Source organism: Bos taurus, chromosome 6, assembly GCF_002263795.3.
Source record: "Bos taurus isolate L1 Dominette 01449 registration number 42190680 breed Hereford chromosome 6, ARS-UCD2.0, whole genome shotgun sequence".
Classification (NCBI taxonomy): Eukaryota; Metazoa; Chordata; class Mammalia; order Artiodactyla; family Bovidae; genus Bos; species Bos taurus.
This window is the reverse complement of record NC_037333.1, coordinates 67,672,277-67,687,627: the sequence shown is the minus strand read 5'-3', so window position 1 is coordinate 67,687,627 and position 15,351 is coordinate 67,672,277. Positions and strand designations below refer to the sequence as shown.

The 15,351-nt window shown below is 40.1% G+C and overlaps 1 protein-coding gene across 5 annotated transcripts in view; it reads right to left on the bottom strand.

The window, feature by feature from the left end:
* The window catches only part of CWH43 (cell wall biogenesis 43 C-terminal homolog), a 72,911-nt gene that overhangs the window by 19,148 nt on the left and 38,412 nt on the right, over positions 1–15,351 (bottom strand). For 2 of the 5 annotated variants that reach the window (XM_010806138.3, XM_005207974.5), the window contains exons 12-15: positions 14,227–14,371; positions 9,389–9,450; positions 5,272–5,427; positions 1,336–1,867 (exon numbers count right to left, since the gene is read on the bottom strand). In XM_010806138.3, the coding sequence (XP_010804440.1) occupies positions 1,789–1,867; positions 5,272–5,427; positions 9,389–9,450; positions 14,227–14,371 (442 nt within the window). In that variant the 3' untranslated portion in view covers positions 1,336–1,788. Of the gene's footprint in view, positions 1–1,335; positions 1,868–5,271; positions 5,428–9,388; positions 9,451–14,226; positions 14,372–15,351 lie in introns of those variants that run through there. The other 3 variants (NM_001205454.1, XM_059887677.1, XM_059887678.1) reach the window with 3 other exon arrangements.

Sequence of the window (15,351 nt, the reverse complement as noted above, 5' to 3'; positions counted from 1 at the left end):
GGGCTGGAGGTGGAAGGTGACTCATTCCCATGGCTGTTGGCAAGAAACCTTGATCCCTCCCCACCTTTCTACAGGGCTGCTCATAACGTGGCACCTGGCTTCATCAGAAGTGAGTCACAGCCTGTTATACAGAGTGAAGTAAGTCAGAGATAAAACAAGTATCATATATTAACACATATGTATGTAATCTAGAAAAATGGTACTGATAAACCTATTTGCAGGGCAGGAATAGAGTCTTAGACATAGAGAATAGACTTATGGACATAGCAGTGGTAGGAGAGGGTGGGATGAACTGAGAGAGCAGCAGTGAAATACATTACCATGCGTAAAAAAGATAGCTAATGGAAAGTTGCTGTATAGTGCGGGGAGCTCAGCCTGGTGCTCTGTGACAACCTAAAGGGGTGGGAGCGGGTGGATGGGAGGCAGGTTAAAGAGGGAGTGGACATGTCTATACCTATGGCTGATTCTGCTGATGTATGGCAGAAACCAATACAACATTGTAAAGTAGTTATCCTCCAATTTAAAAAAAAATTTTTAAAGAAAAGAAGTGAGTCACTAAGTTTACCCCACCCTCAAAAAGAGGCCAATTAGGTCCTACCTTTTGAAGAAAGTACCAAATCACTTGTGGACATATTTTTAAAACCATCATAGCGACATCATGTTTCACATATGGCCATGTGCTCAACACTGTTCAATTAGATAGATCCAAGGAACCTCCTTAGGTTGTGACATCGAACTTTTGGAAATTCTCTTATAATCTTTATCTCTGCTCCCAAATATCAAACACGCAGGGCCCTCTCCAATTCTAAGATGTATGTGTGCCTTCCTAGGCAACACTCAGATCACTGTACCCTGGGGAGATGATGCTGTTGGGCTGAATTCTCCCCATCACCCACCTGCTTGGCGGTGGAAAGAAAATTCTCTGTGGGACCCCTCTGTGTGCAGAGATGTGTTCCCTGACAGCTGGTGGCCTGACTGGAGACATTAATGGAGTGTGCCCTGACTAGAGACATCAAGGGAGTGTGTCCTGTACAGCCAGGAAGGGATGTAAATACAGAGTAGAGACACGATTCTATCACAGCTCAGGGCAGGATGGCGATAGGCATGCTGCAGCTGCTGACTCAGCAGCTGTATGTACACAGTATTCTTCTAACAATTAGACTTAATCTTTAAAGATTTTCCCCCTGCTTTGTCCCAAGAGGGATTTAAGGCTGCTTGATTTTTGTAAGTAATCCTTCCAGCTCATTAAAAAAAAAAAATCCATTTCCTATTTTTAAGGATTAAAAACTTAAGACATTTTTGTTATTCTCTCTCTCACAGTAAAACTTTCTTAGATTACCCCACATTCTATTTTTTTATTTAAAAAATTAAGAAAAACAATTTGGAAAAATGCTTGTATTTAGCAACATATATTATATCGACAGGCTTCCAGGTGGTGCTAGTGGTAAAGAACCCGCCTGCCATTGCAGGACACATAAGATATTCAGGTTCAGTCCCTGGGTTGGGAAGATCCCCCGGAGGAGGGCATGGCAACCCACTCCAGTATTCTTGCCTGGCCAGAGGAGGCTGGCAGGCTACGGTCCATGGGGTTGCAAAGAGTTGGTCACAACTGAAGCGACTTAGCACATACATTATACTGACAGAATTTCCCACTGGGTAGATACTGTATTTTTCCAAAATTGAGGGTGTTTTTTGTGTGTATCTTCCCACTTGAGTTCATCTCTTCTTCTTATAATAGTTTTATTTTCCTTGGGCCTATTCAGTCAGTGAATTCTTGTTTTAAATGGTTTATAGAAAGTATTTGGGAGTGCTCATATGGAAATGATGATTGTTCTCAAAGTTGTGCCCCTCTTTGTAGGATCCAAATCTAAAAAAAAAAGTAATCCATAAGTAAACACTATCCAAAAGTTAGGTTCTTATGTAAAATTTCAACCATAATCTATTGTGGCTTACTTATCTATCATAAAACCTGCAGAGATGTGATTAATTTATAAAACAGCAAATGAATAGGGGGAAAAAAGGATTCATGCCTCTGGAAAAGGCATATTAAGTTTAACCTTCAAAGTCCTCATTCCATGATTACGTATCAGTCCACAAACACAACTGTTTAAGAATTATTGGCTGATAATATTTATGAAAAATAAGTCTGGATTTTCTCCCAATGCTCAGTTGGAATAATATCCATTTTACAGTTGAAAGGAAGTTATTCATGTTACATGTATGGATCTATAAAATCTATTTTGATACATTTGCAACTTTGAAGTCTACAGTGCTCAGGTTCTACAAATTAATGATTTACTTTACCAATGAATATTTAGGTAATTATATAGCTCTGGTTGGTATGATGAAATACAAAAGGCACTGGAAAGGAAGCCATGACTCCCTTTTCTTCATCAGTGATTGCAATATCCAAATAACCTCAATAATGTAGGAGATAGGAGATCTGTATACTTTGACATCACAAAACAAAAATGAGATATTAAAATTTTGCATAACCTTTTTGCTATTCCACAACTAGACCAAGTAGAAAGGAAGTAATCAAGGATATACCCAAAGATGTAGAGAGTCCCTTGAAGACTTTCTGTAATAATGAAAGACTAAAGGTACAAAAACCCAATTGGTTAACTAAGTTTGGTATAGCCATATAGTGGAATATTATGCAATCATTAAAAATATTTTCAGAAGAGTACTTTTTTATAGAAGGAAGTTCATCATATACTATTTGGATGAAAAAAATTAGATTAACAAATAGAATGAACATATACACACATGTATGTTTCATAAATTTACAAAGTTGGGTGATATATAGATACACAAAAAGTCAAAACGTTAGTCATTTCCAACTCTGTGACCCCATGGACTATAGCCTTCCAGGCTTCTCTGCCCATGGAACTCTCCAAGCAAGAATACTAGACTGGGTAGCCATTCCCTTCTCCAGGGGATCTTCCTTATTCCGGAGATCAAACCCACTTCTCCTTCATTGCAGGCAGATTCTTCACAGTCTGAGCCACCAGGAAGCCAATATAGATACATATACATATATATTTGTGTGATATATATAGATACATATGCATATAAAAAAGCAAAGATGTATCCAAAAATATTACCAGTGATAATCTTTGAATTGCTGATTTCCCCCTAGAACATAAGCTCCACAGGACAAATATGTGGTCTTATTCACCACTCTGTCCCCAGTTTCCAGCACATCTTGATGCTAACATGGTACTGGCATCATGATGCTCAATGGCTATTTGCTGAATTAAGGAATGGGATTTTTTTAAACTTGGTATTCTTTGGCTATTTCTATTTTATAAATTTTCATATGTACACATTTTTATAACAAGAAATCTTAAAGCAGGCCTTCTACTTATGCTTCTGTTATTTTCATAATTAAACTGAGTGAGAAAGCAGATCAAACCCCTTCACAGTCGGCTTGGACCAATCTGCAGTTGTGATTAGCCAAAAACACTTTATTTGGACTTCTCAGCACTCCTAATATGAGAATAAGGAAACAGGAAAATTTTGTTTTCTTCCCAGATCTTTGAGCTTCCATTTAAGAAGTCATCTCAGTCAACAAAGGGCTTCCCTGATAGCTCAGTTGGTAAAGAATCCTTCTGCAATGCAGTAGACCCAGGTTTGATTCCTGGATCAGGAAGATCTGCTGGAGAAGGGATAGGCTACCCACTCCAGTATTCTTGGGCTTCCCTGGTGGCTCAGCTGGTAAAGAATCCACCTGCGATGCAGGAAACCTGGGTTCAATCCCTGGGTTGGGAAGATCCCCTGGAGAAGAGAAAGGCTACCCACTTCACTATTCTGGCCTGGAGAATTCCATGGACTGTATAGTCCATGGGGTCACAAAGATACGGATAGGACTGAGCAGCTTTCACCCAGTCAACAAAAGGAGGGAAGATTTCTATTTCACTCCTACTGTTACTGCTACAAATATTGTTGCCGCCATTGCAGCTACTGGCTCTGAAGCATTTACCAGGCACTATTTTAGGAACTTTGTGTGTCATTCAAAGCTCAAAAAACCTCAAGAGTCAGGCACTACTGTTTTTCCCATTTTGCAAATGAGATTTGAAGTTCTGAGAGGTTAAGCAACTTGTCCACAGTTGCCCAGCTGTTTACTGAAATGACTGAGGCTCGCAACTGGGCCGCTTCACTCAGGGCCCATGCTCTTCACAAGCACATTGCAGTTACAAAGGGCAAGGTCAAATACAGCGACGGAAGCAAATCCAGACTGGGCTAGAGCTCTCCTTAAATTCCCTGCCTACACTATCGTACAGTTGTGTCTTGTTGTAAGGAGAGACCAGGGAAAAAAAGAGAATACCTAAATGTCATTTTTCCCCATACAAAATGAGGTCTGAGATGTTTCTATAGCTATTAACTGGTAAAAGTAGTAGAAATGTCAAATAATACTAACAATGTATTGAATATATGATTCATTCTGAGCCTGCTTTAAGACAGATATTGCCTCTCATTACCCAGTCATGGGAGAAGCACAAAGTACTTACTCCAAACCACATGTTTTTCTGCAAACAAGTTTCTCAGATAACCTCTATTTAAAACTAAACGGCACCCAATATGTTTCACAGGGTGGAATATCTGTAATGGAAATGAATGATCCATTCTCCATAGTCGCAATCTTAATTGCACATTAGAATAACCTGCAAAGGTGTTTTTTTTAAACCCAAAGCCCAGGTATCATCAAGAAGTTCTAATGAATTGGTCTGGGGTGGGACCAGGCAGAGGGAGTTATTAAAAGCTCTCCAGGTGAGTGTCAGTGCAGCCACCACTGAGAATCACAGCAGCACCCAGTGATGCCAACAGGCCTCCTTCCCGTTTGTTGGCTCTGTCACTGACTAGCCACGTAACCCTGGTGCAGTTCTATTACGTTCCTTAGCCTGAGCTTCCTTACCTCCAAAACGGGCATAACAAGAATACCGGTCCAATGAGGATTATGGAGATAACACACGACACACCTAAAAGAGGGTCTGGGACGCAGCAACACTTTCACATTAGCTGACAGTGGTGATAGTATGGTACCATGTGGTCATTTGTGCCTGAGGCTGGGACTTCAGCACGCTTCTCTGTCTCAGAGAGCAGGGACCATAACTTCAGCCCAAGTGAGATGTTATAAAGTTTACCAGGAGCTCCTTATGTGAATAAACCTCTAGAATCTAATCGGTAGCTCACTGTGAGGTACTATTTAGGTCCCTAGAGGGGATGCATGAGCTCATAGCTCTAGTTCACATAAAGGAACTCACTCACCTGGGATTGAAGTGAATTTTCTCTGGAACTTCCCTATGGTCTGTGACCACTTTCTGGTTGTCTCTATAATTAATTGGGTCATCAGGAATCCTAAATTTAGCTACCTGAATTTCAGAGTCACTCAGTTCAGCGTGGGAGATTCTTGCGTAACCCAATCTGTGGCAGAAACAGAAATGGTTTGTAAAGATTTTATCATCATACTGAAATCTGATGAGATCTGGCAGATAATACCTTCACTAATAAGTCAGTTTCCCATTTCTAACTCTGTATATCACTAGAATGAACTGGATTTATTACTCTAAATGTTTACCAAAATATTTCTTTTATGATGTAAATGAATAAAGAACATGCTCATAGATTTAATTAACATAATTGGCAACCTTACTCTACTTTTTTATAGTAACTAACGAATATTCTATATATACAAATTGCCTCTCACATAATTGTTTTGTGTCAGTAGCAGGAATTCTCCAGAATTCCTGGAGAATTTAGGAGCAAAATCCTCCAGAATTTAGGAGCATAGTCCTAAATTCTTTTTTACCTTAAAAAAAAACTACAAAGATCACATGCACATTTTCATTCACAATTAAACATCTAAAGAAAAGACTTTTAATGGCTGAAAGCATCAATTCTTCGGCGCTCAGCCTTCCTTATGGTGGTCCAAAGAACTGGACTGCCAAAGAATTGATGCTTTCGAACTGTGGTGCTGGAGAAGACTCTTTGAGAGTCTCTTAAACAGTAAGGAGATCAAACCAGTCAATCCTAAAGGAAATCAACTCTGAATATTCATTGGAAGGACTGATGCTAAAGCTGAAGCTACAATACTTGGGCCACCTGATGTAAAGAGCCAACTCATTGGAAAAGACCCCAATGCTGGGAAAATTTGAGGGTATGAGTAGAAGGGGGCTACAGAAGATGAGATGGTTGGATGGCATCACTGACTTAGTGCATATGAGTGTGAGCAAGCTCTGGGAGATGGTGAAGGACAGGGAAGCCTGGAGTGCTTGCAGGCCTTGGGGTCACAAACAGTCAGACATGACTTAGCAATTGAACAACAACGTCTGAAAAACTGCACATTTTTAATGTCTGGGAAAAAATGTACATCCTGCTTTTGCTTCAAGCTTTCAGTTCTCCAGGAATTTCAAAGCACTTTGTAGATGTTATCCAAAGAGTTATCAGAAGCTCAGATGGAAAAATGGGGGAACCATGAACAGCCAAGAATTAATTTTATTTATAGTTTGCCTCTTTAAAAGTCAGCTTCAGTCTGACTTTTATTCAAAGAACAAATACATTCATTTGTTCATTATTCAAAGAACAAATGTATTTCAAGCCCCTACTACATGGAGGCATTGTTCTAGGTATTGGAAACAACCAGTGACTAAAACAAATTTCTTGCCCTCATAGAGTTTCCATTCTAATTGAGGAGGACAAATATATGTATATATGTATGGTGATAAGTACCCAAATACTGTGGGATAACAAGCAGAGGACAGAGTACAGAAAACGCTAGGTGGCAAATGCTGTTATTCTATAATGAATGGTCAGAGCATACCTCTCTGACAAAGTGACATTTGAGCAAAAAGCTGAATGAAGTGAGGGAGCAAGCCGCCCAGGTATTGGAGGAAGGGTGTTCTTGGGAACAGGAACAGCAAATGCAAAGGTGCTGAGGTCAAATGTACTTGGCTTTTCTGAGAACCAGCTCCACAGTGACTGGAATGGAGTGCGTAAGGGGAACCTGAGTTTGCATGGGGTAGCAGATGATGCAAAGCCTTCCTAACAGACTTCAGAGTTTCTCTGAGACGGAGATGAGGCATTGTGCAGAGATGCAGTGGCTATGGTGTAGAGAGCAGACATCAGGGTAACAGTCAAAGAAGAGAGACCAGTTAGAAGGGCACAGAGGTAATTTAGATGAAAGACCAGCAGGGGCTTGGGCCACAGTGGCAGAGGGAGGAAAACTTAAAACCTGTAGCTCCATCCAGAATAGAGACAGAAACCCAGAGCTGGAACAAGTGGAGAAGCAAGCCTGCCCACCACAGCAGATGAGAGAAGCACAGCCTCAGCATCAGATGTGGCTCTGAGCTGTCTGACAGGTTAATGCATTTGTCTAAAAGCTCAGGTCCCAATTCTGTGTAGTTCCCTGTAATTCAACGTCACTCTCTCTAGTAAATCTAGGTCATTTATTTCCCAAATCTCTAAGATCAAAGTTTAACCCATTTCATAGATTCTGCCTTCAAAAAGCCATTGAAGATAAGGAACCTGACAATCTAAATCTTCTACCAAAGCACAGAGTCTTTCATTGTTGTCCAGTAAGTATTTATTAAGTGCCTACTGAGAGCAGGGCATTGAATTAGATGATCCAGGTAAAGTTTATAGAATTGGTTTCCTGGACAGAAACTGAATAACAGTAGTCCCTAACTGCATCAATTTTGACATTTTCAAAATTACCTTCCCATCTGTTACAGACTAAATGTTTGTGTCTCCTCCCCCCAAATTCATGTGTTGAAGCCCTAAACCCACCCTCTCCCCTGTGCAGCCACATTTGGACCTCTAAGGAAGTAATTAAGTTAAATTAGGTGGTGTAGGTCCCTGATCCAGTAGGATTAGTGTCCTTATAGGAAGAGTATCGGCTTCCCTGGTAGCTTGGTGGTAAAGAATGCACCTGCCAATGCAAGAGATGTGGGTTCAATCCCTGGGTCAGGAAGCTCCCCTGGAGAAGAAAATGGCAACCCACTCCAGTATTCCTGCCTGGGAAATCTCATGGACAGAGGAGCCCGGCAGGCTACAGTCTATGGGGTCCCAAAGAGCTGGACACAACTTGGTGACGAAACAACAGCAAAAGGAAGAGATATCACAGAACATGCATGCTCTTTCCCTCTGTCCCCAAAACCATACGAAAACTGATTTCTGTTGCTAAAGACACCCAGTCCATTGTATTTCTGTTATGGCAACCTGAGCAGATCAAGATACCGTCTCTCGCAGTCATAGTCACTATAAGCATGTGTGTGTGTGTGCACGCGCATTGCGCTCAGTCGCTCAGTCATGTCCGACTCTTTGCCACCCCATGGACTGTAGTTCGCTAGGCTCCTCTGTCCATGGAATTTTCCAGGCAAGAATACTCGAGTGGGTTGCCATGTCCTACTCCAGGGGATCTTCCTGAACCAGGGATTGAACCCATGTCTCTAGAGTCTCCTGCATTGGCAGGCAGATTGTTTACCACTGTGCCACCTGGGAAGCCATATGTATGTATATATATGTCCAAAAATATTGCCATCCCACTCTCCCAAGGAGGAAAAAAAGAAGGTTTTGGGCCACAAACGTACAAACAGAGCCCAGTCATTACTTATAATGGGCACTGGTACTACAAATACCCCTGTTACTTGGCAACGAACAATTTTTACATTTTGAACTTATACCTATTTCAATCTAAATCATAAACTGCTTTCTAGAGACTCTAATACCCTCATTAAAGCAACCACTTTAATATGAATTTAAACAGAAGTAGTATTTTCAATCTGAGATATCAGTCTTTTTCTTTTGGTATTAAACTGCCCTTTGCTTTGTTTAAAGAAACACTGCCTTCAAAACAGATTTACAGTTACATGCTTGAATTCTGAGATTTTTCAGCTGTACTATTTTGGAATTTTACATATATGGATAATGCTCACTTTTTTATATGGGGTAATCTTTTTTAAAAAATATAATCTACCTAGAGAGCTCACCACAACATGGCAGTGACCCCACCTTACCCAAGATTAATGATCAGAAGTCCATAAAGCTGGAATTCAAGCCCAGGCTTCATGCTGTCTCTACCATGTCATACAGTTAAAACTGGTGCCATTCCTAACATGTTCTGACAGTTAACAATTATCATGCTTAACAGCTTACACAGTATCCTTTTTGTATAATTGAAGTTGATTTGCTTAGCCATTTACTCTTTCTTAAATCATTAGGCCATGCCCTGAAAAAAATGTTAAATTGGGTAACTAACCAAATCAATGTTTATGAAAAGTAACAAAACTAATTAATTGCTTCCCTAAAGTTTTTCTTTCCAGGATAGACCCAAAAGATCACAGTAATAACAGATTCAGAAAAACAACTCTCAAACACCTATGCTTACCTGATCAGCCCTCGATACATAATGTATTCACACCATCTGTCTTGATCTGTGCTGTCAATATCCTAATGATGGAGAGAGAAGAGAATGTTTAAAGCATTAAAAACAGTGCTCTATTTTGAATTGCCAGGGAAATGTGTGAGATGCAGTAATAAACATGCCTTTCTTTGTACATGCTATTTTCTCCACCTGACTCCTACTGATGTTTTAAGGTCCAAATTGTTTATTCATTCTACAGATACTTCCAAAACACCTACCTTTTCCCCTTCTAGCCCCTAGTAAAACAGGAAGGTGGTCTAGAGAGGGAGGTAAGCAAGTAAATCGGGAATTACTACACAGCACCTGGCTTCCCACAGCTTCCCGAGTCTCGCATCCCGAGCAGAACTGATCACATGGCTCCTCGGTCATCCTGTGTAGTCCTGTAGGTCCACCAGCTACACCATTCTGCTCAACTGTTTATAGTCTCCACTCTCCCCTGCCTGAGCAGAGAGCCTCTTAATCACCTTGGCTCCCTGGTGCTTAGCATGAAGCCTGGCATCTGGCAAGAGTTCAGTCTGTATTCGTTAAATGGACTCATTGGAAAAACACACATTTTGGGAGTAATCATGAGTCTCTTTGATGTAGAAAGCTTGAGACCAGCATTATTTTTCAATAGAAAGTCAGAACATAAGCATTTGTTGTTATTATATGTTAGGAAAACTCTAAACATGGAGCTTTTATACTAAAGAAACCTTCATTTTCATCTTTTAAAAAATATACCTGACTTTTTACTATTTTGACTAAATTTTACTATTAAAATATAATTAAAATATATTTTTAAATGACTAAAAGAATACACATAATTTATTATGTATTTCTAAATATTTTTCTTCAGCTTGGTAGTGGACACATAAATGCTAGTATTTTCTTCTTTGGCCCCTCTGTGTGGCTTGTGAGATCTCAGTTCCTGACCAGGGGTTGAATCCCTGGGCCACAGCAGTGAAAGCCTGGAATCCTAACCACTAGACCACCAGGGAACTGTGGATTCTTGTTAATTAATCTTTACTATTATTCACATATCACACACACACAATATGACTTTTGTATACATAGAAAATTTGTAATAAATTTTTAAAATTAAATTTAAATTGGATTTCCCTGGTGGTCCAATGGTTAAGACTCTGCACTTTCACTGCAGGGGGCACAGGTTCAATCTCTGGTTGGGGAAGTTCCACATGGCATACAGCAGGGCAAAAAAAAATTTTTCTTTTAATATTTTAATGATGAAAAAAGCAAATAAAATTTAAAAGTATTGCTCTGGCTTGCCTTGGGAAGAGATAAAAATTTAGCTATTTACCTGTAGGTAGTGGGAATAATCAATTAGGAATGTTTTATTATCTTTTTATTTTACTAGTTTTTTTTAAAAGATGCTCTCAAATTTTAAGACTGCAGAATTTAAATACTCATTTCTTAAAGAGGAATATCTATTCACTCAAGCATTTATGATTAAAATTCCCCTCTGCATTAATAAAGTTCCTAATAGAAAAAGTTATATAAGAATCTGCTGCCAATCTTGACACAGCTTCTGACCATGACAGTGGAACCCAATAGAATATTAAATTAAAATAAAATAAAATTCCTCTTCCCTGCACACACATACACACATTCCCTCTCTTACTAGGATACAATCAATTTTTTCTTAAACTTGCCAAATATCATCTTGTCTAATATTCTCCTGTACTTTATAGACCATATACTTACACGTTTATCTAATATGATTTTGTACATACAGCCAGACATACATAATACAAATATATAGCTACCCCTTACTGAGTGCATCCTATATACAAAGCTGAGGGCTTTTTAGACATTATCTTATCTTACATCCTCATGACAACCCCATGATAGGTATTATTATCCCTACTTTATAGATGGTTAACCAGAAAGGTTAAGTAACTTGCCCCAAGGTCACAAAGCTGGTAAATGTGACACCAGGTAGGCTAGTGTATGAGGAGATTACATGGAGAGAGAGGCCCAGCCAGCAGACAGCACCCAGCACCCAGAACCAAGGCCCAGATAAGTGAGTGGGGGACATGTCAGAACCCCCAGCCACGGACACCAGCTAACAAGTGAACCCAGGCAAGAACAGAACACCATTCTGCAGACCCACAGAGTCACAAGGTTATTAGGTCAACTGTTCTTTTTAAGCCACTAAGGCTTGTAGCTTTCACAGTGATACAGTGATAAATAGCTAATGCAGCCCCTGTGACTCCACACTCTTCAGATGTTCCTCTTACTCTTCTGATCTCTACTTAATCTTTTTTCTGAGATAATCTCTCCCTTTTCTTCCTTCACCCATTACCCTCATGAGAGCCACACTAAAGGTGACTCTATCAGGGATTTTCTTTGGTCTTCCTTTTGCAAGTCTCTTAACTCTGTAAGCAACAATGTCCCCTCCCACAATTGGAATAATCAACTAGACAATGACAACTCCTTAATCTATATTTCTGATCCTGACTTTCCTTCTTAGTTCCAGATCCATATATTCAGCTGCCTAGTAGACATCTCCCCTAATATCCCACAGATTGTTCAACTCAGGCCATACCTGAACCCATCTTCTTTGCAAACCTCTCCTTCCTTACGGGTTCTCTATAATAATGTGTCACCATCATAAACCCTCCCTCTGACCAAAGCCAAAATTAGGAGTCCACCTTGACTCCACTTCTGCCTTATCCACTAGGACAGAGGTTAACTCATCTCCCTAATATCTGCCTTGCCCCGTTCCAAAGTTGTATGGTTTTTAGCTAGGTTTAAGAGTATCAAGATTCAATATTGCAGCACATCTCGGTGCTCTATGATGACCTAGATGGGTGGGATGGGGGTAGATTAGGAGGGAGGTCCAAGAGAGAGGGGATATATGTATGCATATGACTGATTCACTTCACTGTACAGCAGAAACCAACACAACATTGTAAAGCAAGTATATTCCAACGAAGAAAATTTAAACAAGAGAAGCAATCTCACACAACATTGTAAATAAACTATATTTCAATTACAAAAAAAGAAAAAAATTAAATATTGCATCTCTCAGGCTTCCCAGGCGGCACCAGTGGTGAAGAACCCACCTGCCAATGCAGGAGACGTAAGAGACGAGGGTTTGATCTGAGTCAGAAAGATCCCCTGGAGGAGGACACGGAAACCCACTGCAATATTCTTGCCTGGAGAATCCCCATGGACAGAGGAGCCTAGGGGACTACAGTCCACAGGGTCACACAGACTCGGACACCACTGAAGCGACTTAGCACACACGCACGCACACTGCATCTCTCAATTTCCTGAACAGTGAGATATGGCCAATGACTAAATTCTAATCAACAAAATGTAAGTATGAGTGTTGGAGTTTGTCTTAGAGATAACTTGTATATGCTCCTGGCCCCTTATCCCTTCCTCTATCTTGCTAACTAGAACAAGGATGTGGCCATCTTGGAACATGAAGCAAACTTGGGAGTGGAGCCCTTGTAATGTGGAGCCACAAAATAGAAGGAGCACGTTCTCAATACCCCCTAGTACCATACTTGCAGTAAATCACCTGCCCAGACATTCACATAGAGAAACATACCTCTTATTTAAGCCACTGTCATTCTGTTTTCTCACATACAGAAAACTCTCATCATGCCATACTCTCTCACCTGTCTCTCTACGCACTTGATAAGATGGATAAGCCTTTTTGTTTGCAGATATTCTCTCAAGACAATGAACTAAAAAGAGACATGTAAAGGACCAAGAAATGTACATAGGGCTTAACTAAATATAACAATTACATTTCTCATTATAAATTAATGCACTTGGGACTTTCCTGGTGATCCAGTGGCTAAGACGCCTCGCTCCCAATGCAGGAGGTCCCAGTTCGATTCCTGGTTAGAGAACTAGATTCCACACGTCACAGCAAAGATCAAAGATCCAAGTGCTACAACTAAGACCCAGTGCAGCCACAAAAATAATTTTTTTTAAAAAGATCCATTGCTATTTTTAAAAAAATAAATAAAAATAAAATGCTGCATTTAACATTCTAGTGTATATATATCTCAAGGATTTAACTGTCAGTTTCCCAGAGCATGATTATATCTGGATACACCAACAAATTCAACCATTTGGGACCTGAACAGAAAAGGACAAACTCAGTGTCATTTAGTGACACTGATCAGCCAGCCTCTCTATATGACATATTATCTTCTACCCTCATCGTGATTAACTTGCACAATGTGGCAGATTGTATTTTCTAAACATGGCTACAGTAATCCACCTTCCATGTAATATTCTTATGTGAATTTGACACTCACCTCACCAAGAGATGGGGTTTATGTTTTGTTCACTTGAATGTGAGCAAGCTTGTGATGATGAGAGACATGATCCTATATGACTTACAAGGTCATACAAGACACTACAGCTTCTTCCTGGGTCTCTTGGGACTCACTTTTAGCACTCAGCCATCATGCAAGAAAGAAGCCCAAGAAGGCTATAGAAAAGAACCAGGACTCTGAGTCCAAAGCCAGAGCTGAGCTCCTCGTCAAAAGCCCCACCAACTTGCCCCTTATGAGTCATCTGCAAAAGGGCTCCTCCAGGCCTCAGTTGAGCCATCTCTCTGTGTGCCACAGACATGAGCTATCCCCACTGGGTCTTGTCCAATTTGCAGATTCATGAGCAGAGAGATGAATGCTTTTTAAAGCCAGTATGTTTTGGTAGTTTTCCATGCAGCAGTTAGATAATCAAGATACATATTAAAATGTTGGGTTGGGTTTTTTGCAACCTGAAGAAACATCACTTTATTTAAGAAACCAGAACACCTAATAAGGTTGTGTTACCTTCACATTGCCGTGTTTAATGAGCTGTAGATAATCTCTGGAACCAGGTGCTGATGTGATATATCCCAGAAATATCACTTGCTCAGAGCTATTTTTCAGTAGTTTTGAAACAGCAATAGCTTGAAGTTTCCTGTCGAGGTCATCTCTGAAAAAATGCCAAAATATACCTCTTTATTGCATGTGAAAAACAATTTAAAAAAATACTGGGTACCTAAGTTCCCAAATAATATCTTCAAACAGTGTGCAAACCCAGAATAATTCGTATTAGGACACATTAACTTCAGTTCAGTTGTCGCCCAGTCATGTCTGACTCTTTGCAACCTCATGGACTGTAGCACACCAGGCTTCCCTGTCCATCACCAACTCCTGGAGCTTGCTCAAACTCATGTTCATCAAGTTGGTGATGCTATCCAACCATGTCATCCTCTGTCATCCCATTATCCTTTTGCCTTCAATCTTTCCCAGCATCAGGGTCTTTTCCAAGTAGTCAGTTCTATGCATCAGGTGGCCAAAGTACTGGAGTTTCAGCTTCGGCATCAGTCCTTCCAATGAACACCCAGGACTGAGTTCCTTTAAAATGGACTGGTTGGATTCCTTGCAGTCCAAGGGACTCTTAAGAGTCTTCTCCAACACCACAGTTCAAAAGCATCAATTCTTTGGTGCTCAGCTTTCTTTACGGTCCAACTCTCACATCCATACATGACTACTGGAAAAACCACAGCTTTGACTGTTATGCAAATGAGCAAGACAGCTATTGTGCTTCAACTGAGCAGCTGGTAAAATTTTGACGAAGAATGATATAACCTTTCCCCACAGATCATTTGGAATCGAGTAGATCTAAATAACTAAAAGCAGCATTTGTTCAACTTTTCATCAGAGGAAATTATATTAATAATCTTAAGACCTGGTCATTGGTATTAGAGCTAAAGATTAGTAGTTTAAAAAAATCAGGAGTAAGAGGGAGAATCCTAATATTCACAGAACACACCAGGTTTGTTAACCTACTCAACTCTTTCAACTGAACACTTTCTAAAAGCCTCCACAGCTCTCCTGGTCAAACACTAGCTAAGCAGCGGCTTTTATTATGTTGAGCACTCTAAGCGTGTAACTGACAATCAGGCAAGT